The 25,513-nt window shown below is 42.8% G+C and overlaps 1 protein-coding gene across 3 annotated transcripts in view; it reads left to right on the forward strand.

Annotated features, from left to right (window-relative positions):
* LOC129869582 (ecotropic viral integration site 5 protein homolog) overlaps positions 1-25,513 on the forward strand; it is a 67,530-nt gene that overhangs the window by 10,683 nt on the left and 31,334 nt on the right. The window contains exons 2-4 of one of the 3 annotated variants that reach the window (XM_055944102.1): positions 9,084-9,337; positions 15,231-15,420; positions 22,529-22,750. In XM_055944102.1, the coding sequence (XP_055800077.1) occupies positions 9,165-9,337; positions 15,231-15,420; positions 22,529-22,750 (585 nt within the window). In that variant the 5' untranslated portion in view covers positions 9,084-9,164. Of the gene's footprint in view, positions 1-9,083; positions 9,338-12,036; positions 12,145-15,230; positions 15,421-22,528; positions 22,751-25,513 lie in introns of those variants that run through there. The other 2 variants (XM_055944101.1, XM_055944100.1) reach the window with 2 other exon arrangements.

A 25,513-nucleotide genomic window follows, 5' to 3' on the forward strand; every position in this document is an offset into this window, starting at 1 on the left:
ATCTACTATGTGCATGACACAAGTCATTTTTCCAACAATTGTTTACAGACAGATTATTTAACTTATAATTCACTGTATCTCAATTCCAGTGGGTCAGAAGTTTACATACATAAAGTTGACTGTGCCTTTAAACAGCTTGGAAAATTCCAGAAAATGATGTCATGGCTTTAGAAGCTTCTGATAAGCTAATTGATATATTTTGAGTCAATTGGAGGTGTACCTGTGGATGTATTTCAAGGCCGACCTTCAAATTCAGTGCCTCTTTGCTTGACATAATGAGGAAATCAGTAAAGACCTCAGATTTTTTTTTTGCAGACCTCCAAGTCTGGTTCATCCTTGGGAGCAATTTCCAACCGCCTGAAGGTACCACGTTCATCTGTACAAACAATAGTACGCAAGTATAAACCCCATGGGACAACGCGTTCTGTCTCCAAGAGATGAACATACTTTGGTGCAAGAAGTGCATATCAATCCCAGAACAAGGACCTTGTGAAGATGCTGGAGGGAACCGGTACAAAAGTATCTATATCCACAGTAAAACGAGTCCTATATCGACATAACCTGAAAGGCCGCTCAGCAAGGAAGAAGCCACTGCTCCAAAACCGGCATAAAAAAGCCAGACTACGGTTTGCAACTGCACATGGGGACAAAGATTGTACTTTTCGGAGAAATGTCCTCTGGTCCGATGAAACAAAAATATAACTGTTTGGCCATAATGACCATTGTTATGTTTGGAGGAAAAAAGGGGGAGGCTTGCAATCCGAAGAACACCATCCCTACCGTGAAGCACGGGGGTGGCAGCATCATGGTGTGGGGGTGCTTTGCTGCAGGAGGGACTGGTGCACTTCACAAAATAAATGGCATCATGAGGTAGGTAAATGATGTGGATGTATTGAAGCAACATCTCTAGACATCAGTCAGGAAGTTTAAAGCTTGGTCGCAAATGGGTCTTCCAAATGGACAATGACACCAAGCATACTTCCAAAGTTGTGGCAAAATGGCTTAAGGACAACAAAGTCAAGATATTGGAGTGGCCATCACAAAGCCCTGACCTCAATCCTATAGTACATTTGTGGGCAGAACTGAAAAGGTGTGTGTGAGCAAGGAGGCCTACAAACCTTACTCAGTTACACCAGCTCTGTCAGGAGGAATGGGCCAAAATTCACCCAACTTATATGTGTGTGTTTATCATCTGCAGGTTATAAATAGTTCATTATTATGGTCCTTAACATAGCCTAGATTAAAGGGCGACCGATTAATCGGAATGGGCGATTTAATTAGTCCCGATTTTCAAGTTTTCAAACAATCTGAAATCGGTATTTTTGGACACCGATTTGGACGATTGTTATTTAAAAACTTTTTTTGCACCTTTATTTAACTAGGCAAGTCAGTTAAGAACACATTCTTATTTTCAGTGACGGCCTAGGAACGGTGGGTTAACTTCTTGCCGCAGGGATCCTTTTACAGGGATCATTTTCCTAAACAACCGCTGAATTGCAGAGCGCCAAATTAAAAAAAATATATACTAAAAATATTTTTAATCATGAAATCAAAAGTGAAATATACCAAAACACAGCTTAGCTTGTTGTTAATCCACCTATCGTGTCAGATTTTGAAAATATGCTTTACAGCGAAAGCAATCCAAGCGTTTGTGAGTTTATCAATCACTAGACAAAACAGTAAGAACAGCTAGCTGCAAATTTAGCTTGGTCACGAAAGTCAGAAAAGCAATAAAATTAATTGCTTATCTTTGCTAATCTTCGGATGTTTGCACTCACGAGACTCCCAGTTACACAATAAATGTTATTTTTGTTCGATAAAGATTAGTTTTATAACCAAAAACCGACATTTGGTTTGCGCGTTATGTTCAGAAAACCACAGGCTCGTTCTGTTCCTGAAAGGCAGACGAAAATTCCAAAAAGTATCCGTAATGTTTGTAGAAACATGTCAAACGTTTTTTATAATCAATCCTCAGGTTGTTTTTAGCATACATAATCGATAATATTTCAACCGGACGGTAACCTATTCAATACTACAGAGAAAGAAAATGTTGAGCTACATCTCTCGCGCGCAGGAACTAATCAAAGGACACCTGACGCGTTGTGAAAAATTTCGCTCATTTTTTCAAAATAAAAGCTTGAAACTATGTCTAAAGCCTGGTCACAGCCTGAGGAAGCCATTGGAAAAGGAATCTGGTTGATACCCCTTTAAATGGAGGGGCAGGCAACGGAACAGGGATTTTTCCAAATAAAAGGCACTTCCGGGTTGGATTTCCTCAGGTTTTCGCCTGCAAAATCAGTTCTGTTATACTCACAGACAATATTTTAACAGTTTTGGAAACTTTAGAGTTTTCTATCCTAATCTGTCAGTTATATGCATATTCTAGCATCTGGACCTGAGAAATAGTCCATTTACCTTGGGAACGTTATTTTTCCAAACATAAACATTCTGCCCCCTAGCTGAAAGAGGTTAACTGCCTCGTTCAGGGGCAGAACGACAGATTTTTACCTTGTCAGCTCGGGTGATTCAATCTTGCAACCTTACAGATAACTAGTCCAACGCTCTAACCACCTGATTACATTGCATTCCACGAGGAGCCTGCCTGTTACGCGAATGCAGTAGAAGCCAAGATAAGTTGCTAGCTAGCATTAAACTTATCTTATAAAAAACAATCAATCTTAACATAATCACTAGTTAACTACACATGGTTGATGATATTACTAGTTTATCTAGCGTGTCCTGCGTTGCATATAATCGATGCGGTGCGTATCGTTGCTCCAATGTGTAGCTAACCATAAACATCAATGCCTTTTCTTAAAATCAATGCACAGAAGTATGTATTTTTAAACCTGCATATTTAGCTAAAAGAAATCCAGGTTAGCAGGCAATATTAACCAGGTGAAATTGTGTCACTTCTCTTGCGTTCATTGCACGCAGAGTCAGGGTATATGCAACAGTTTGGGCCGCCTGGCTCGTTGCGAACTATTTTGCCAGAATTTTACGTAATTATGACATAACGTTGAAGGTTGTGCAATGTAACAGGAATATTTAGACTGATGGATGCCACCCGTTAGATAAAATACAGAACGGTTCGGTATTTCACTGAAAGAATAAATGTTTTGTTTTCGAGATAATAGTTTCCAGATTCGACCATATTAATGACCTAAGGCTCGTATTTCTGTGTGTTATTATGTTATAATTAAGTCTATGATTTGATAGAGCAGTCTGACTGAGCGATGGTGGGCACCAGCAGGCTCGTAAGCATTCATTCAAACAGCACTTTCGTGTTTTGCCAGCAGCTTTGCTGTTTATGAATTCAAGCCTAACAACTCCCGAGAGTAGGCTGGTGTAACCGATGTGAAATGGCTAGCTAGTTAGCAGGTTGCGCGCTAATAGCGTTTCAAACGTCACTCGCTCTGAGACTTGGAGTAGTTGTCCCCCTTGCTCTGCATGGGTAACGCTGCTTCGAGGGTGGCCGTTGTCGATGTGTTCCTGGTTTGAGCCCAGGTAGCGGCGAGGAGAGGGATGGAAGCTATACTGTTACACTGGCAATACTAAAGTGCCTATAAGAACATCCAATAGTCAAAGGTATATGAAATACAAATGGTATAGAGAGAGAGAGTCCTATAATTCCTATAATAACCTCAACCTAAAACTTCTTACCTGGGAATATTGAAGACTCATGTTAAAAGGAACCACCAGCCTTCATATGTTCTCATGTTCTGAGCAAGGAACTTGAACGTTAGCTTTCTTACATGGCACATATTGCACTTTTATTTTCTTCTCCAACACTTTTGTTTTTGCAATATTTAAACCAAATTGAACATGTTTCATTATTTATTTGAGGCTAAATTGATTTTATTGATGTATTATATTAAGTTAAAATAAGTGTTCATTCAGTATTGGGTATGACGCTACAAGCTTGGCACACCTGTATTTGGGGAGTTTATCCCATTCTTCTCTGCAGTTCCTCTCAAGCTCTGCCAGGTTGGTTGGGGAACGTCGCTACAAAGCTATTTTTAGGTCTCTCCAGAGATGTTTGGGCTCTGGCTGGGCCACTCAAGGACATTCTGAGACTTGTCCCGAAGCCAGTCCTGCGTTGTCTTAGCTGTGTGCTTAGGGTGAGTGTCTTGTTGGAAGTGGAACCTTCGCCCCCAGTCTGAGGTACTGAGTACTTTGGAGCAGGTTTTCATCAAGGATCTCGCTGTACTTTGCTCCGTTCGTCTTTCCCTTTTGATCCTGACTAGTCTCCCAGTCTCTGCCACCGAAAAACATCCCCCAATGCTGCAGAATTTTTTTGGTACTCTTCCACAGATATGTGCCTCGACACAATCCTGTCTCGGAGCTCTACGGACAATTCCTTCGACCTTATGGCTTGGTTTTTGCTCTGACATGCACTGTCAACTGTGGGACCTTTATATAGACAGGTGTGTGTGCATTTCCAAATCATGTCCAATCAATTGAATTTACCTCAAGTGGACTCCAATCAAGTTGTAGAAAGTCTCATAGCAAAGGGTCTAAGTACTTATGTAATTTAGGTATTTCTGTTTTTACTCTTTATAAATTTGCCAACATTTCTAAACCTGTTTTCGCTTTGACATTATGGGGTGTGGTGTGAAAATTGCTGAGGATTTGTTTTTATTTAATCCATTTTAGAATAAGGCTATAACATAACAAAATGTTTAAAAAGGGATGTGTCTGAATACTTTCCGAATGCACTGTATCTGTGGGTAATATGGAAATGATATACTGTACATGTTCCGGGATTCATCCGATAGCATGGAGTTTACCATGTCAGTCACCGGCTTCATTAATGCATCGGCGACGTTGTTCCCACAGTGACCGTGCATACATATCACAACCAGAAGCCAGGTAGACAGGCAAACATCCGCACTGAGCTATAGGCTAGAGCTGCTGCTTTCAAGGAGCGGGACACTAATCCGGACACTGATAAGAAATCCCGCTATGCCCTCCGATGAACTATCAAACAGGCAAAGCGTCAATACAGGGCCAAGATCAAATCCTACTACACCTGCTCGGGCGCTTATCGGGATGTGGCAGTGCTCGCAAACTATCACGGGTTATAAAGGGAAACCCAGCTGCAAGCTGCCCAGTAACACAAGCCTACCAGATGAGCTAAATGCCTTCTATGCTTGCTTCGAGGCAAGCAACATTGAACCATGCATGAGAGCACCAGCTGTTCCGGACAACTGTGTGATCACGTTCTCTGTAGCCGATGTGAATAAGACCTTTAAACGGGTTAACGTTAGGACTCTGGAGCACTTAAAGACCATGCTGTTGTTTTAATTAATGAACTGGCCCAGCAGATGAGAAGGAAAAAAATCAAACACTCTCTGAGGCTCACTATGGGACAGAGCTCCAGCTCTATATTCTTCCTCATTAAGCTACAGTAACTCAAAATGCATGAGGTTTTGGTGGATGTCGACTCGGATTCAGCTCTGCTCTGGCATTCTCACAACGCAGCAAATTGCCTCTGTGTATAAATGATGTAGACGGTCCAGGAAGAAGAGCTGAGGAGTTGTTACTTTTCAGAACACGCCTCTGAGACTCTCTGGTAGCAATATCATCTGCTCCCGTGGGCTTGTGTGTAAATTGAGTAAGTGACTTGAGGTTAGCCTTTCAAGAAGGGGTTTCCTTTTGAGGATTTCTCTCTAAAGATGTCAGTCAGGCCTCATTAGTACTGCAGATCTAAATGACAGGATATGGTTAGTGTGAAGTCGTGACTCGTTTCCCAGAGATGAAATAGCATTATGTCAATCAGTGTTGCTCTCCAAGACTGAATATATACGCCACCTAGGTCTAATACAATGATCCTCTATTTCAGTCACTCAACAGTCAAATTTGCGTCACTCTAACATTTGTATCACCACAGCACTAGATAGAAATATGTAGCAGGTGGGGACGTAGGCGTCTTCTCTCCAGAGAAACAGCTGTCTGTGTTTTCATTCCAACAGCTGCTGCTTTCGAAACGTTTTGTGTCAAGGGACTGGGTAGAGCCATGGGCTTAAGTTTGTCAGCCAAAACAACATGCAGACTAGTTAGTTGTTCTCAACACTAAATGTATTTTTTTTTGCAACAGACATTATGATTAGGCCTATAGCTTGTGGAAACTGTACTGTGTAAATGTCATTCTGAGAGGGTGATAAGATTGTATTTTTCCTCAGCACTGATGCAGTATTTCCCGCTCACTTGGACATGGATTATTATTGTGCTGATTTATAAGGAAATTGACGATCAGGGAATATTTGCAATGATCTAGAAATCAAGTGACTCACCATTTTTGACAGAACAACAAAAACCTGCTTGATGACTGAGGTTCCTCAGACTTCCTCTTGAGGTCAAACTTACGTCTCTAGTAGTGCACTCTAAGTTTGATGTGACATGAGTTGGTGACTGACGTTGTTCTGAGCCACCCGCTGTCAGGTGAATTCCAGAGGCTCTTATCTTGCGGACTACAGTTGAAAGGAAAGATTTAACCAACTCCTGTTGGTGCCAGGCAGCACTGTGCTGTGTTGAATATCTCAGGAGGAGAAACAGAACTTTGACCCTGTCTGCCCTGACACTGTGATCAGCATATGACCCTGCAAAGTAACGGAAGACACACCGCAAACTTCTTTTGAGACTATTGTTCAAAAGACGGAGTTGAGGCTTGGTGTCATTCTGTTAGGTTAGGAGATGAACTGGAGTGTTGCTTACCCTGGCAGTCTTTTCTGGTGGGAGTTTTTTCTAACTTGTTTTCATTTTGTTGATACTGATATGTCTAGCCTGGTCCCATACTGTAGTGTCGTTGTCAAGCCATAGGCTACACAGAATTAGCTACAACTCAAGCACAAAGGCCTACAGTATGGGACCACTGTCTGTTGTGAAATGTCTGGTGACTTATTAACAGCTTGTTTAGTATTGTCTCGTGTCCCTTTTTTTACAAGGAACTCTTGGTTTAGTGTAGCATGTATTCATCCATTTTAGAGGTGCGTTTGTCACCTTTTAATTCAGCTGGACATTGCTACTTAAAGCATCAAAGGTATATTGCACATTGTCTGCTTAACCAATGTTCCTGTAGGCCTATTCCTCAGATGGAAAGACATAGCCTACTGTATCATGATGGTAGACTATAGTATAGACCTTTGGATCTCACAACATTCTCACTAGTGGTGTCAGTTTCATTGGAGTGAGTGGTGTGATGTAACTGAATACATTCAATATGTACAGTGTCTTAAGACTGTATTCACACCCCTTGACTTTTTCCACAGTTTGTTGTGTTATAGCCTGGCCTACACACAATACCCCATAATGTCAGTGGATTTATGTTTATAGACATTTTACAAATGTACAAAAATAATTGCGTTAAGTCAATAAGTATTCAACCCCTTTGTTATGGCAAGCCTAAATAAGTTCAGGTGTAAAAATGTGCTTAACATGTCACATAATAAGTGGCATGGATTTTTGTTTAACATTATTTTTTATGACTGCCTCATCTCTGTACCCCACACATACACTTATCTATAAGGCCCCTAAGTTGAGCAGTGAATTTCAAACACAGATTCAACCACAAAGGCCAGGGAGGTTTTCCAATACATTGCAAAGAAGGGCACCTATTGGTAGATGGGTGTAAAAAAAACAAAGAAACAGCTGTTGAATATTTCGTTGAGTATGGGGAAGTTATTAATTACACTTTGGATGGTGTATCAATACATCCAGTCACTACAACGATACAGGCGTCCTTCCTAACTCAGTTGCCGGAGAGGGAGGATACCACTCAGGGATTTCACCATGAGGCAATGGTAACTTTAAAACAGTTACAGAGACTTATAGCTGTGATAGGAGAAAACAGCATGGATCAACATTGTAGTTAATCCACAATACTAACCTAAATGACAGAGTGAGAAGGAAGCCTGTACAGAATAGAAAATATTCCCAAACATGCATCCTGTTTACAATAAGGCACTAAAGTAAAACTGCCAAAAATGTGGCAAAGAAATTAACCTTATGTCCTGAATACAAAGTGTTATGTTTTGGGCAAATCCAACACATCACTGAGTATCACTCTTCATTTTTTCCCAAGCATGGTTGTGGCTGCATCATGTTATGGGTATGCTTATCATTGGCAAGGACTGGGGAGTTCTTTTTTTAATAAAAATAAATGGAATTGAGTTAAGCACAGGCAAAGTCCTAGAGGAAAACCTGGTTGTCTGCTTTCCAACACACTGGGAGGCAAATTCAACTTTTCATTAGGACAATAACTTAAAACACAAGGCCAAATATACCCTGAAATAGCTTACCAAGGCGACTTCCTGAGTGGCTTAGTTGCAGTTTTTACTTACATCGTCTTGAAAATCTATGGCAAGACTTGAAAATGGCTGTCTAGCAATGATTAACAAACAACTTGGCAGAGCTTGAAGAATTTAAAAAAGAATAATGTGCAAATATTCTACAATCCAGGTCTGCAAAGCTCTTCCAGACTTAACCAGAAAGACTCATAGCTTAATTGCTGCCAAAGGTGTTTCTAATATGTATTAACTCAGGGGTCTAAATTCTTATATAAATTCGATATGTGTTTCATTTTCAATAAAATAAACATGTTTTCACTTTGTCATTATTTAGTATTGTGCGTAGATGGTTGGAAAAATCTATTTAATCAATTTTGAATTCAGGCTACAACACAATGTGAAATAAGTCCAGGGGTATTAATACTTTCTAAATGCACTGTATCAATGACCTACTGAGACCAGTTTGTCTTTCTTCCTTCAAGCTGCGGCTTTTGAATTTAATAGTCTGTGTATTGTAAATTCTTGATGCATCAGTGTGACGAAGAAAAAAAACGAGACAGTCATTAGATGAAGCATGGATCCACACCAAGAAAAGCCTTACTACACAGTAACAGTCACAAATCAGTGTTCTAATATGTCTAGAGATGGTTGGACAGCCAGAGAACAAAAAGGACTATTGACAGTGTTCATAAACTTAAACATTGCAGGAAAGAGAGCCCAAAATACATAAAACAGACAGAAGGAAGGAAGTGTACTTGTAAATCCCTCCTACAGCTCACATGCTTCTCTCCACAGGTGGCGACTGACAAGGTTGCAGGCAAGCTGAGTTCTACTCTCTCATGGGTGAAGAACTCTGTGTCACACACGGTTAGTCAGATGGCTAGCCAGGTTGCCACCTCGTCTAGCCAGATGGCAACGGTGCCCTCGTCCCTGCAGACCACCACAGCCGCCTCCTCAACATCCCTCTCCCCGTCTCCCACGTCGGCATCGCCCGCTAAACTCAGCCCAGATGAACTGGAGCTGCTCGCCAAGCTGGAGGAGCAGAACAGGTGAGTGCCAACTATGAATTAATAAATCAATTAAATCAAGTTCTGTCAACATATGAATACGTTTTTGTTCCCTTTCCTCTTTTCATGTACAACATTTGCATTGATTAGACCAGTGACAAAGGCAGTGGTTATATCAATCTTAATTGTCTAACAATAACAGTGACTGACAGTGGCTACAAAGACATTTTAACAATGATCTAAGTAAAAGTAGGCCTACAGCCACATTGTCTGTCCCTGAAGTGTTCATTAGCTGAAACAAGATAAGTGCATTAGGACTCAACACACAGCCACTGCTGTCCCCTCCACTCTACCCTTTTCTCTCCGTCCTGTGGCTCTCACCCTGCTTTTATGAGCAGTCTGAGTGTTGACATGGAAAGAACAAGGCCTGAGAAGTGCAGCAGGTGACTTGCTGAGATGGGACCTGATCAAAAGTAGTGCACTATAAAGGGAATAGGTTGCCATTTGGGACGACGACTCAGTATGGCAATCGCAAATGAAGAAGTCTGCAGTCAGAGCCCTGTGAGATGTGGCTGTACTGATCTGTCTGAAGTGTGAGAGCGATGCTCATGGGGCTGAGATGATGAGTTGTAGTAGTAGGACACAGTTAATGAAAGCTAATACTGGCTGAATCTTCTGAACAGTCTGCCGTGTGAGAGAAGGAGAAGTGAGAATGATATTTGAATAGGTCTGTTTTCCTTATGCTTTATAAAGCTTGGCTAACATCCGTTAAGACATCAACTGAGTAGAGGAGCAGTCAGAAGTAGTGATTCTTAACCTCTTAGTTCGCTGATTTTATTATTCAGAAGTCACTACAACATGATTGAAGACAACAGCGTGGCGATGTCTCCTCCTGTTCAAAGTAATTATAGGGGGGAAAGGTCAACTTTTCATTGTCCTGGACAGACCTCTAAGCACCTTCCTCAACAGAGGGTGGACAGCAGGTGTGGTGTTTAGTTCAAGCAGGGCTACAGCTGGCCTCTTTCATTTGGCACATGTCCCTGCTGCCCCTCCCTCCTGCATCAGTCTCCCTCCAGGGGGTCAATTTAGGTGTTGGCGGTTAAGAATGTCTATTTCACCAGCCACGTTGGCGGGTGGTCAATTTGCAAGGCTCTACAGTGCAAGCATAGAGTACCACCTTATGAGTCATAACAGGTGTCATAATACCCATAAAACATAGCAGTCAAACAAGGAAATGGTTCCAATCGTTTTCCCACAATTTATTTTTCCCTATGCAAGAGAGATATACATGGTTTTCAAAATGTCACGCCAGGGTAAGCCTACACAAAACACAGCCCTTATTTTAAGTGTTTTTAAAAAGCAATGGTGGAAAAACGAATGGAACCATTTCCCTGTTTGACCGCAAGGTTTTATGGGTATTATGACACCTCCACTGTGGGGCTCTATTACATTTGCAAATAAAAATAGTCAAAAGTCAATTTTGAGTACATGTTGGGGTTAGAAAAAGGCTGTAGTAGCTGTTTTCAAAGTATTTCTGCTGTTTTGTTTCATAGCTGCTAATTGCACAAAGATATACTAATCCTACTGTATATCCCACCTCGTGCAGCAATACTGCCTGGCAGGGGAGCTGTGTGCAATGAATTAAGTGCTGATAGATACATTTTTGGAGGTGCTGCGTACAGGCATAAAAGTCGGTCTAATTTACTCGAAAGTCTGCAGAGTGAGACTTTGTCCTCGTGTTTCTTGGCTATTTACATTTGTTTTGTTCACAAGCTCGGGTTGCGTTTCAACGTTTGTTTGTCTGCTGCTTCAACTGATAGTGAAGACTCCCTAATCAGATCCCAAATCTCACACATGCACACAGACACACGTGACAGGACTCGAGTGGCCCTGTTACCATGGTAACCTCCCGCTTTAAAGGGGCAGCTGAATATTTTGTCCCTTATATTTTGATTAAAACACTCGGGTCACACTTTTTGTAATTGAGCAATATACCACATTACCTGTTACTAATACATTTGTTTTAGAATCATTACAAAGCATGGCCATGGCTTTTTTGTGTTATGTAATTATGGCAAATTACTGGTAAAAAATATGCGTGGCTGGTGGACCAAAAAGCACGACATTTAGAGCTATTGTTGCAGTGTCAAGGGTAGGAGGTACAGTCTTGAGGATCATCGTGACTGGGGTTTGAAAATGACTCGTCTACAGAAATGTTACATTTTTATCGGAGATTACAAAGTTTTTCCAATCTGATAAATTTAATTGACTCCCATAGAAAATAAGTTGTATCTTCCGAACCAGCACTGTGTCTTTGAAGAAGTACACATTCATTGCAGGAATAATCTTTCTACAAAATAAATAATAAAAAAATGTTGTATGATGTCACACTGATGTTGAAATTCCTTGTTTCTCCCCTTTTTAAATACCAAAATGGATGAGAACAAGATATATAAAATAATGGACTGGCAGTTTTTCTATCTTAGTTTTATGTAAAGGCCTAGTTACCGTCACTTTCTGACTGAGCAGGAAGACACTGATCTGCAGGTGCATCAAAAGTAGGTTTTTATACATCTATGACCACCGAGGGAAGACTTGTGTACTTTGAGATCAATGCACTATCACAGATACTAATGTAATGCAACACACACACACACACACACACACACACACACACACACTGAGAAGGGGAAGGCCTTTGTACTGTGCAAAGTAGATAAGAGGTTTGCGTTTGAGAGAGACTAGTGCCAGACTCAGTTCAGCCAGTTCACTAGGCAAAGGCTGGTAGCTTCTCTGGATCTTCTAACTACACATCAAAGACATGAAGACAGCACCATGAGTTTATCCTGGTAAGCAGCACGAGGATCCTAACTTCTCTTTCTAGATGCCATGGCTCTCTTCTCGATACCGAGAGGCCATAACTGAGGACAAAGTCTAGCTGACATGGATTATTTTGGCGACAGAGCAACTTGTTTAAATAGTTCCTTTGTATCCTCTGTTGTTCCTCCTACGAATCTCTGTGCTGTACTGGATCTTTTCAGTAAATTACAATGGTTTGATGTATTTGTTTTGAGCCATTTGAGCCATCTGTGAGAACCCAACATGGAATGTTTTGTCGACTGGTGAATTATTAGCGGAGGAGCAGTTACTAGGCTACATGGGAAATTCAGGTTTTCTGACTGTCAGTGTGTGCCTAGAATAAACAGTGTATCAACATTTGGAAAATTTCTGAAAATGTCAGTGTGATAATCTACCAAGGAGAGAGGGAGAGGAGAATATGTGGACGGTTCTTCATCCATGGTTGAAATGGATTGTTTGTTCCATGTTCTAGGCTACATTTGTTGCTTTAGGCCAACAACTCATAGACTTTTTAGGTTAGCGGAAAGTGAATCGTTACAGGCCACTGAGGCCAGTGACTAACCTTATCAATGACCTCAACATTCCCTACCCTTCCTACTTCCACACGGCCTCTTAAGAACACACTCAGTGTTATCTTGCATGTTTGCTAGAAGCCATGGGCTGCTACTGCAACATTGCGTCCTGTTAGGATGGCTTAAACCTTTAGTCTATATCTTAGTAGTGTATTCCCTCACATCCCATTATAGTTGTGATGACATTGGGCTCTACATTTAGCAACAGCCTTGTCACTTTTTAGGCCTATCATGATACATAGTCTGGTATCTAGCCTACTGCTTTCTAGATCTGTTGCCTTTGAAAGCAAAGCTATGTTTTAATTAAGCAAGCAGCTATCACTGTTTTTAAATTATTCTCACGACACAGTATTATTCATCTGCAATATTTACTACCTTTCCCAACATGTTGAATGTATGTCCTAAATGTAAAACCCTTGCTGGGGATCTCCTAGCTGTCCCTGTAACACAGGCCTACCCTGGCCCCCTTCCTCCTGACCCAAATATGGCTGTAACCCTACCCAGTCTGGGAGCACTCCCAGTGACGTCACCCTGGAGCCGAGAGGCCCAGGCCCTTTTTCTGAGTTCAGGTTTCTGAGCCTCTGTGTCCCAGCATAGGCCATAGCCTCTTCTCAAATGGCACCCTATTCCCTATGAAGTGCACTACTTTTGACCAGAACTACATAGGGAATAGGTTGCCATTTGGGACACACATGGGCTCGTCAGCACTGCATAGGTTGGGAGGCATGGTTCCCTCTCACAGCCCTGGGTCCTGTTCATATGGCACTAAACGGAAAGACAACTGACTGAAACAGGGATGGACTGCCTGGACTTGTCTGATGAGAAATGCTAATTTGCGTTTTCTGTTACAATTTGTTTTAAAATGTGTTCTGTTCCGTTCCCTAATGAACATGATCCAGTGTCTGTTAACTTCAGTCTTACAGCTCCAGTGACAAACAAATTGGCACATTAATTGATACAGTGATACAAGGTCAGTCTGCTGTGAACTTAAACATACTCCTGCAGCTTTTTCTCACCAACCCACTTTCAGGAATGTTTTCAATCAAATAGATGAGACCAGATGGCAGGTAGTTATTTAGGCTACTTTGTATTGACCCACTTTACTGTTGACGTGTCATAGCTTTTTTTTTTTGGTCATGTTTTGGGTTAAAGTCAAATGTAGGATGTCATTGAAGTAATAGTTAATCAACTGTCTAAGTCCACTTTGCTTTCTGTCACTTGCGACACTTGGGACATTAATGCAAGTTAAATGTTCCATGAAATATCAGTCTGACTGATATAGTAATGACCCTGATATAGTGACCATGATGGTTGTTCAAGGCTTTACTATCCACCATGTTCATTGCATTTCTTTTAGGAAACAAACAGAAGTGCTGTGAAAGGATGTGTTGTCCTGCCAACCTTTTTTAAGAGATGCACTTTGTCCCTAGTACTGTCTGTAACCCCATTGACCCTACATCCAGGGCTCAGAGCTGGCAGCTGGCTATTCTCCCATCATCACTGGGGATGCTGTTGCAGTGGGCTCTCCTTGGCTATGGCTCTGTCATAAAGCTGTACTATATCTCACTGCAAATTCTTCCGCATTGAATGAGCGTTTCCATTTTTAGCACTGCGCTAGAATTTAGTGGCTTCACCGTCTACCAGTGCCAGCACGATTTGGATAAATGTTCAGCATCAATTATTGGGCTACTTGCCTCAAGCATTTACCCAGTGTAAAGTAAACACACACTGCCCATATCAATGCATGTCTGATCCTTTCTACTGTAACAGTGACTATCTATTTATTAAATTATTTTTATTTATACCCTTTTTCTCCCCAATTTCGTGGTATCCAATTGGTAGTTAGTCTCGTCTCGTTGCTGCAACTCCCGTACGGACTCGGGAGAGGCGAAGGTCGAGAGCCGTCCATTCTTCGAAACCCACCTAAACCGCACTGCTTCTTGACACAATGCCCACTTAACCCGGAAGCCAGCTGCACCAATGTGCCGGAGGAAACACTGTACACCTGGCGACGTGTCGGCGTGCACTGCTTCCGGCCCGCCACAGGAGTCGCTAGTGCGTGATGGGACAAGGACATCCCTGCCGGCCAAACCCTCCCCTAACCCGGATGATGCTGGGTCAATTGTGCGTCACCCCATGGGTCTCCCGGTCGCGGCCGGCTGCGACAGAGCCTGGACTTGAACCCAAAATCTCTAGTGGCACAGCTAACCATTACAGTGACTATCTATCTATTGACACTAATGAAACGTTTCAGATTGACCAGTTACGTGTGTTTATTCTTGATTTGGTACATTAGTAGTTAAAGCTACATTAAATAATCTATATCTGTCGTCCGTAATTTGAGCTGCCTTCACCTCCGAACATAGAATGAAATGCTCTCTCATTCAGTCCGAACTCCCATCGTAATGTCTCTCATTGGAGATCATGTATGCCTGAGTATAATGGTTATATGCTGGTCATATGTGGCAAGAGAAGCTCATGCATGTTGTGTTTTGTGTCTCTAGGTTGCTGGAGACGGACAGTAAGTCCCTCCGCTCTGTGAACGGCTCCAGGAGGAACAGCGTCTCCAGCCTGGTGTCCAGCTCCTCGGCCTCCTCCAATCTGTCTCACCTGGAGGAGGACTCCTGGATCCTCTGGGGACGCATAGTTAACGAGTGGGAGGACTTCCGCAAGAAGAACGAGAAGCAGCTCAAGGTGAGTACTCTCGTGCACTGGACACTTCCTGTACACAATAGCCTGGGGACAAGCTTAAAAAGGGAGAGACAATTATTGGCCTTTTGTAAGAGTCAACTCTCTGGAATAGCCCGTCTCAATTCACTCCCTACCCCTTGGACCTAACCCCTTCCCCTATGCCCTAAACTCCTCCCCCTTCCCCCTAACCATAACCCCTTCCCCTTGGCCCTAACCATAACCCCTTCCCCTTGGCCCTAACCATAACCCCTTCCCCTTGGCCCTAACCATAACCCCTTCCCCTTGGCCCTAACCATTACCCCTTCCCCTTGGCCCTAACCATTACCCCTTCCCCTTGGCCCTAACCATTACCCCTTACCCTTGGCCCTAACCATTACCCCTTACCCTTGGCCCTAACCATTACCCCTTCCCCTTGGCCCTAACCATTACCCCTTCCCCTTGGCCCTAACCATTACCCCTTACCCTTGGCCCTAACCATTACCCCTTACCCTTGGCCCTAACCATTACCCCTTGGCCCTAACCATTACCCCTTACCCTTGGCCCTAACCATTACCCCTTGGCCCTAACCATTACCCCTTACCCTTGGCCCTAACCATTACCCCTTACCCTTGGCCCTAACCATTACCCCTTACCCTTGGCCCTAACCATTGCCCCTTACCCTTGGCCCTAACCATTACCCCTTACCCCTAACCATTACCCCTTCCCCTATGCCCTAAACCTATAGGTGAGAGACTATTGGTGAGTCTCAATCTGTGCTCGATTCCTCTCATCCTCGCCTGAATATTTCAGAGAATAGTGAATAATACAAGGTTCCTATCTTCGCTTACTAGCTAGCTATAAGTTGCACAGATATTTGTAATCAATGAAGTTAGTGAATACATTTTGTACAGTACAGCGGTCTCTTTGTTTCCTGGTATTGATACTATACAGGCGCAGTTCAGGGGTATTTCCCCAAGGCCAGCTACGTCTCTCACTGACCCTTACTACTGTTGTCTTGATTTTACCGTGTGAACCCTGTTCTAAATGTAGCCTTCTTAGTGCTCACTGCCAACTCTCTAGTCGCCCATGTCAATGACATCTGAATCAGCCAATCGGGGCGTGTTTCCAGTGTCAACTGGAAATGACACAACGACAAGGTTCCAGTTTAACAAAGTTTACTATATGAACACACTACAAGGTAGCCATTTCACTCAAGGCTAGGTCCATCAACGACTAGACTTCCTGTGCATGCGCACTCTTGACTGAGTGATAGCCCCGTAATAACAGAAATATAGGGATACTTAAAACATGAACTTAACATCCAGGACCAAGAGTATCGCTTCCAACACACCGACAGCATCAATGCATTTTGGTACACCAGAATTTCAATTCATTTCCAATGAAACGCGGCGTTTGCCTTGCAGCATTGCGTTGCAGTGCATTCGGTGTGATGTATACGCTGGATTTATCGAATGAATGCGTCAAACTGTATGCGTAGACGGCTCAACAGAAATGGTAGCAGAAGTTGAATGTTTAACTTTTATTGCATACATATCCAGATGAGGCTGCGTACTATTTTGTGCAATGACGCTGTCGGTGTGCTCATCGTAAGCCTGGTCACAGACAAAAAAGCTAATGGTAAATCTGAGGTGCTGTTATGCATTAGTTTTGCATTGTATGTTAAAGTGGTGGAGAACCTTCCACTGGACCTCGGCTGCGTGACTAGGGCTGTTACGGTGACCGAATTACCACCACAACGGCGGTCACGAGTCATGAAGACGGTCAATTCCAAATAACCGTTTTGTCACAGTAATTAGGCTTCTCCAAGCTCTGATGCTGCTGATGGTCATTAGTAGCCTACCAAACTTGCTAAAACTGCCTGGTACCCAGCAATATATTGTCCCTCTAATCACTCTGACATCAATGCAATTGTAATAAAAAATCTAATCAAACACTTCATGAGAGATCATGAGCTTATGTTGCACAACATTTCTGAAGGCTTTGCAATTGCGTGAGAAAACAGAGTGATGGCCTCTACTAAATAGAGGAGCATCCCATCAGCTTTTAATAGGCTAGGCCTACTAAACTCAGCAAAAAAAGAAACGTCCTCTCACTGTCGACTGCGTTTATTTTCAGCAAACCTAACGTGTAAATATTTGTATGAACATAATATTCAACAACTGAGACAAACTGAACAAGTTCCACAGACATGTGACTAACAAATGGAATAATGTGTTTCTGAACAAAGGCGAGGTCAAAATCAAAAGTAACAGTATCTGGTGTGGCCACCAGCTGCATTAAGTACGGCAGTGCATCTCCTCCTCATGGACTGCACCAGATTTGCCAGTTCTTGCTGTGAGATGTTAACCCACTCTTCCAAGGCACCTGCAAGTTTCCGGACATTTCTGGGGGAATGGCCCTAGCCCTCACCCTCCAATCCAACAGGTCCCAGACGAGCTCAATGGGATTGAGGTTCGGGCTCTTCGCTGGCCATGGCAGAACACTGACATTCCTGTCTTGCAGGAAATCACGCACAGAACGAGCAGTATGGCTGGTGGCATTGTCATTCTGGAGGGTCATGTCAGGATGAGCCTGCAGGAAGGGTACCACATGAGGGAGGAGGATGTCTTTCCTGTAACGCACAGCGTTGAGATTGCCTGCAATGACAACAAGCTCAGTCCGATGATGCTAGGACACACCGCCCCAGACCATGACGGACCCTCCCCCTCCAAATCGATCCCGCTCCAGAGTACAGGCCTCAGGGTACCGCTCATTCCTTCGACGATAAACACGAATCCGACCATCACCCCTGGTGAGACACAACCGTGACTCGTCAGTGAAGAGCACTTTTTGCCAGTGCTGTCTGGTCCAGCGACGGTGGGTTTGTGCCCATAGGCGACGTTGTTGCCGGTGATCTCTGGTGAGGACCTACCTTACAACAGGGCTACATGCCCTCAGTCCAGCCTCTCTCAGCCTTATTGCAGACAGTCTGAGCACTGATGGAGGAATTGTGCGTTCCTGGTGTAACTCGGGCAGTTGTTGTTGCCATTCTGTACCTGTCCCGCAGGTGTGATGTTCGGATGTACTGATCCTGCGCAGGTGTTATACGTGGTCTGCCACTGCGAGGACGATTAACTGTCCGCCTTGTCTCCCTGTAGCGCTGTCTTAGGCGTCTCACAGTACGGACATTGCAATTTCTGCAGTCCTCATGCCTCCTTGCAGCATGCCTAAGGCACGTTCACGCAGATGAGCAAGGACCCTGGGCATCTTTCTTTTGGTGTTTTTCAGTTAGTAGAAAGGCCTCTTTATTGTCCTAAGTTTTCATAACTGTGACCTTAATTGCCTACCGTCTGTAAGCTGTTAGTGTCTTAATGACTGTTCCACAGGTGCATGTTCATTAATTGTTTATGGTTCATTGAACAAGCATGGGAAACAGTGTTTAAACCCTTTACAATGAAGATCTGTGAAGTTATTTGGATTTTTACAAATTATCTTTGAAAGACAGGGTCCTGAAAAAGGGACGTTTCTTTTTTTTGCTGAGGTCATATTTACTTCTCAACTTACCTAATATTAAATACATCGTTTATCTTTACAGCAGGAATATAGTCTACCTGGCTGGCATGAAAATGAACCACGGGAAAAACGTCCTCCATTCGCTATTTAAGTGCGTAGATGACATGTAATTTTCATCTGCCCCTGTTTCAAGATACATGGATGATAATGGTCCATTCAACAACAACAAAATTCACACATATATTATTTAGTATATGTAAAGAAGATTAAATCAAGAATAGTCTGATGGTGATAATATTAGCCTATTACTTGCAAATTATATATTATCACTTGTGAATGATGCCAGTGTAAGGCAAGAAACTATGACTTTTGTGTGCAACTTTTTCTAATTATAGTCGCACACCTCATGTAGCCTAGCGCATTACGCCTATATGTTTTGATACGGTTTGTATCACAACTAAAGTTGCCAAATAACTTCTTAAAATGAAGCTCATTAATCTGCTTTACAAGGGGTGTAGAGCCTAACTGGCATACATAAGCAGCGTGTGAGTTTCAAGTTTGGGGAAGATCATTTTCACCATAAAAATTCACCTTTATAATAAAAGCATTACATGCATAATCGCATTTGTGGTCACTTTTGATCAGGCTGTTTTCCCGCTAATGGAACATTTGCGCTTATAGCCTACTGCCGTGTGCACATTGCTGCGCTTATAATGTAAAAAAATAGCCTATTAGTTTATCAACATTTTTAAGCTAAATGTTCTGATCTGTTCCGTCAGCCTCATTGCATAAAAAGTGTTTTTTGATGCTAGTGGTTATATTAATTTGAGATCTATCGCATCCCACAACTGTTCCACACTATGTTTGGAATATTTCTTTCTCGCACAGAAAGACAAGTTGACCAATAGAATAGATCAAATTTTGTACTAAGGGGGATAGTAGATTGACATTTAAAACATATTTTTTATTTAACCTTTATTTAACTTAGCAAGTCAGTTAAGAACAAATTTTTATTTACAATGACATACAAATCCGGACAACACTGGGCCAATTGTGCGCCGCCCTATGGGACTCCCAATCTCGGCTGGATGTGATAACCTGGATTCGAACCAGGTCCTACATCTTGGGCTGAGATGCAGTGCCTTAGACCGCTGCGCCACCTGGGAGCCCGACATAGGCTAATGCTTTTGCTGTTCGTTAGGCCCACTCATCTTGTTGGCTGATGAAAAGTAAATGTGGACAGTTCTCCCAATACCTTCAATATGCACCTCGGAATTGGATAAGAACGTGCGCAGTTGCGCCCCCGACGTCTGTCTTCACTTGTAGCCTGTGAGAAAGACCCGATCAGGTGATGGAGAGCCATTTGAGTGAGAGGAGCTGCAGCGTACTGAGCACTCAGGGAGAAGGTCATTATAATTATTATATTTAGCCCAAGGGCGCAATGGCCACTGGCTGCAAAAGGCATGGATTGTTTTAGGGGGCATTACGGCCACACAAAGAGGATGCCGGCGTGAAATTTTAGGCATTATCAAGTGCTTGTCAAATTGTGAATAGGAGATTGAAGTGTGTACAGCCTGCGCAAAAAAACTAAGCAGAGCTCATGCCTTTTCATGTGACTTTTTTCAAATAATCATTAGTCACAGCATGCAAAACATATAGCCCAACGTTTGTAGAGCAACTAAAGTTACATTAATAACTCTAAATTAAGCATATAGGAGTACCTATTTCTTAGTTAGCCGCTCAACACAGAACACCCGCGTAACACAGAAAAGCCGCGTGTGCACACTCCCTCAATGGTTGGAGAAAAATATTCAGCTTTGTTCAATTGAATTCTTCAGACTATAAAAATAATGCCACGGAATTCTAAGCAAATCTTGTCTGCTAAATGCACTAGTGTAGCCACAGCCATATGGCATAGTTAGATCAGGACCTGACTTAAGAACAAGTCTTCTGAAATAGACTACATTTTCTTCATATCATGTTTCTTTAGACCGGTCTAAAATAAATAATGGATTTATTGTTAATGTGTAGGCTATATTACATGGATTTATAAGACTTTTTAAAATGTAGACGTTGCAAAGGTCTGCATCAGTGGATTGAAGGCTGTGTGTGGAAGCCAGGAGATTATAAATGTGTTTGTTAATTAACGGTCAATTACCGTGAGACCAGCAGTTATTTGCTTGACAATCACCGGCTGACGAAATTTTGTGACCGCCACAGCCCTATAAATGACAATAGTATTTCACAATTTTTCCAGAGAAGAGGCCTTAGTTACATCACCTCCATGTAACCTGACTGTTGCAAGACTGCATCCTAGTCATGTTATTAATCATCATGTTGAGCTCCTCAACAAATAGATTGCTCATTTGACATTGCTCTCTCCTGTTGACCTAGTCTAGTGTGTTTCAACTTGCAAGGCAGGATGATACTACTACGTGGACTACTTTTATGTTGTATCAGCAAAATTGACATTCTCAATTTAACGTGCTAGCGACGAATTCAATGCATCATATTCCCCCTTTTCCACTAGGGTGCTCCAGAAAAAAAGATAAGCCTCTTAACAATGAGCCTGTCCTTGGATGCGTTCCAACTGGTACCCTATGCCCTACATACTGCATTACTTTTGACCAGAGCCCTAGATGGGGAATATGGTGCCATTTGGGACTTAACACTGAGTGAACACCAACCATAGACTGAGTAATGTAGTGACAGACAGAGTAATGTGAGCAGGTCATTTTACAGGCGTAATTGCAGCTGTATGCGTTATTCATGTGTTTCCTCTTGCATGTGTGTGAGTATTATCCAGTGGAGGGATTGTGTGTGTGTGTGTTTCCATTACAAGGCTGGGACTTTCAAGACTGACCTCAGAGAGAGAGAGAGAAAGATCCCCTGACCCCACACTCTCGAAAGCTTGCACGCACACATACTCGCACACAAAAACAACACATAGCCTACACTAACACACACTCCATCCAGCACCACTGGTCAGTGTTCCCTCTCTGCAGAGGAAATGTCTTAATCAAGTCACATCGGCAGTAATTTACAAGAACATTTCACTCTGCACAATGCCTCGCTGACTAGATTATATTTAGTGGTGGAAAATGTTATTAGAATGACTGACTGGGGTACATGCTGTGCTGTGGAGAAAACACACTGGAGCATAGCAGCACACAGACACATGATTGTGTTTGCTCTGAACACCACATAGAATAAAACATTTTATGTGGATACCAGTATGTTCCTTGATATATAAACACACTCAGAAAACAAGGACTACATATTTTCCATCAGAGGCTGTTACGTTAATGATTAGGAATAGACCAGTTCAGCGAAACTATTTATATACCTTGAAAGCGATCTATAGACAAGGTTGGGTAAACTGCAAACCACACTTCGGTTTGTCCACTGACACCAATTTGTAATATTAGCATTTTCAAAACAAAGTAAACGCTGATTATATGTTTTGTCCGTGCTATCCGGGTACCTTGATGTCCCTACCCCATTGAAGTTGAAATGTAAAATGGTTAAGGCTAAGGTTAGGTAAGGGTTATGGTTTAGGGTAGGAAGGTCCCAAGCATTCGGGATGGTATTGACCAATATTTTTCTTCTCTCCAAACAGGATCTGGTCAGAAAAGGGATCCCCCATCACTTCCGAGCAATAGTGTGGCAGTTGCTATGCAACGCCCAGAACATGCCTATCAAAGACCAGTACTCTGAGCTGCTGAAGATGACATCACCATGTGAGAAGCTGATTCGCCGGGACATCGCCCGGACGTATCCTGAGCATGACTTCTTTAAGGAGGACAGCTTGGGACAGGAAGTACTCTTCAATGTTATGAAGGTGAATGCTTCATAGGTTTGCAGAATTCCGAAAAAGTTCCCACTAGAGAATCTTCAAGTCTGGAACTCTTCAACCGGTATTTTTGAAAAGCCAAATAATTTTGGGAAAGTAACTGGAATTTTGCAACCCTGGTGCTTTGTCTGAAACCTTTACCCGCAACAGATTGCTTTACAATCTGTGCAACCCTGTGTGCTCTGGAGTTGGTTTAGCTCTTTAGCGCTGGCGCTTTCAGCACATACAGGTAACTGTCAAAATAATAATAAGTAGTCAATGAGGGATACAAAGTATATTGAAAGCAGGTGCTTCCACACAGGTGTGATTCCTGAGTTAATTAAGCAATTAACATCACATGCTCAGAGTCATATATAAAAATGCTGGGCACGCCATTATTTTGGTTACCGTGGCTGTGTCCCTATAGGATGACAATGCCCCCATCCACAGGGCACAAGTAATCACTGAATGGTTTGATGTGCATGAAAACAATGTAAACCATATGCCTTGGCCATCTGTCACCAGATCTCAACTCAGTTGAACACTTATGGGAAATTCTGGTGTGGCGTTTGAGACAGTGTTTTCCACAACCATCATCAGCACACAAAATTATAGAATTTCTTGTGGAAGAGTGCTGTCGCATCCCTCCAATAGAGATCCAGACACTTGTAGAATCTTGAAGCTGTTCTGGCTCATGGGAAAGGTGGGATACATTCAGTTGCACAACTGAATGCATTCAACTGAAATGTGTCCTTCACATTTAACCCAACCCCTCTGAATCAGAGAGGTGCAGGGGGCTGCCTTAATCGACATCCACATCATCGGTGCCCAGGGGATCAGTTGTTGTGAGGGTTAACTGTCTTGCTCAAGGGCAGAACAGCAGATACTGGCCCAACGCCCTATTAAGACACTTTATGATGTTTTCTTTATTTGGGCAGTTACCGGTGGGTGGGTGGGTAGATATACACTTAACTGGAATGAATCCTGGTCCCATCTTTCGACACATCTTTCCTGTCTGTCTTCTACTATCTGTCCTATTAGCCTGGTCACAGATCTGTTTGTGCTCTTGGCGGGATAGCACAAACAGACTAGCACTCAGTTTACTGTCCTGTCAATAGAAGATGAAGAACAATACATTTTACATTACATTTAAGTCATTTAGCAGACGCTCTTTTCCAGAGCGACTTACAAATTGGAAAGATATATTTTTAAAAAAATCTTTAACTAGGCAAGTCAATTAAGAACACATTCTTATTTTCAATGACAGCCTAGGAACAGTGGGTTAACTGCCTTGTTCAGAGGCAGAACAACAGAGTTTTACCTTGTCGGGGATTTGAACTTGCAACCTTTCAGTTACTAGTCCAACGCTCTAACTACTAGGCTACCCTGCTGCCCCAATATTGCGTTAGAGCTGCTAATTTTATTTTTCTCATTAGCCAGAGGCAGAATTGTTCAAGAAAAGCTGTTTCAGCCTCCCGTGTGGCGCAGAGGTCTAAGGCACTGCAAGTCGTCACTACAGTCCCGGGTTCATTCCCAGGCAGTGTCACAACCGGCTGTGACCTGGAGTCCCATATGGCGGTGCACAATTGGCCCAGCGTCGTCCGGGTTAGGGGAGGGTTTGGCCGGGGGGCTTTACTTCGCTCATTGTGGTCTAGCGACTCCTTGTGGAGGGCCGGGTATCTGCAGGCTGACTTTGGTTGTCAGTTGAACAGTGTTACTTTCGACACATTGGTGCGGCTGGCTTCCGGGTTAAGTTGGCAGGTGTTAAGAAGTGTGGTTCGGCGGGTCATGTTTTGGAGAATGCATGACTCGACCTTCTCCCGAAACCGTTGGGAAGTTGCAGCGATGAGACAAGAACGTAATTGAATATCACAAAATTGGGGGGAGAACCTTGTTATTTTTCACACGCGCTGATTACAACAGGTGTAGAACAACAGGTGTAGAGAGTAAAATGCTTACATACAAGCACTTTCCCAATGATGCAGTTAAATAAGAAAGAAAATACGCTGTATATACATATGTGGACTCCCCTTCAAATTAGTGGATTCGGCTATTTCAGCCACACCCGTTGCATAAAATCGAGCACACATCCATCTCCATAGACAAAGATTGGCAGTAGAATGGCCTTACTGAGTGACTTTCAGTGACTTTCAAAGTTGCACCGGCGTAGGATTCCACGTTTCCAACAAGTCAGTTCGTTAAATGTGTGCCCCACTAGAGCTTCCACAGTCAACTGTAAGTGCTGCTATTGTGAAGTGGAAGCGTCTAGGAGCAACAACGGCTCAGTCATGAAGTGGTGGGCTACACAAGCTTACAGAACAATCGTCTGGTCTCGGTTGCAGCACTCACAAGTGTTAACTGTTCGTCGGGAGCTTCATGAAATGGTTTTCCATGGCTAAGCAGTCGCACACAAGCCTAAGATCACCATACGCAATGCCAAGCGCCGGCTGGAGTGGTGTAAAGTGCACTGCCATTGGACTCTGGAGCAGTGAGAACATATTCTCTGGAGTGATGAATCCCGCTTTACCATCTGGCAGTCCGACGGACAAATTTGGGTTTGGTGGATGCCCGGAGAACGCTACCTGCCCCAATGCATAGTGCTTTAAACTTTTATTTTTTATTTCACCTTTATTTAACAAGGTAGGCTAGTTGAGAACGAGTTCCCATTTGCAACTGCAACCTGGCCAAGATAAAGCAAAGCAGTTTGACACCTAGAACAACACAGAGTTACACATGGAATAAACAAACGTACAATCAATAATACAGTAGAAA

This window comes from Salvelinus fontinalis, chromosome 14 (assembly GCF_029448725.1).
Source record: "Salvelinus fontinalis isolate EN_2023a chromosome 14, ASM2944872v1, whole genome shotgun sequence".
In the NCBI taxonomy this organism is placed as follows: domain Eukaryota; kingdom Metazoa; phylum Chordata; class Actinopteri; order Salmoniformes; family Salmonidae; genus Salvelinus; species Salvelinus fontinalis.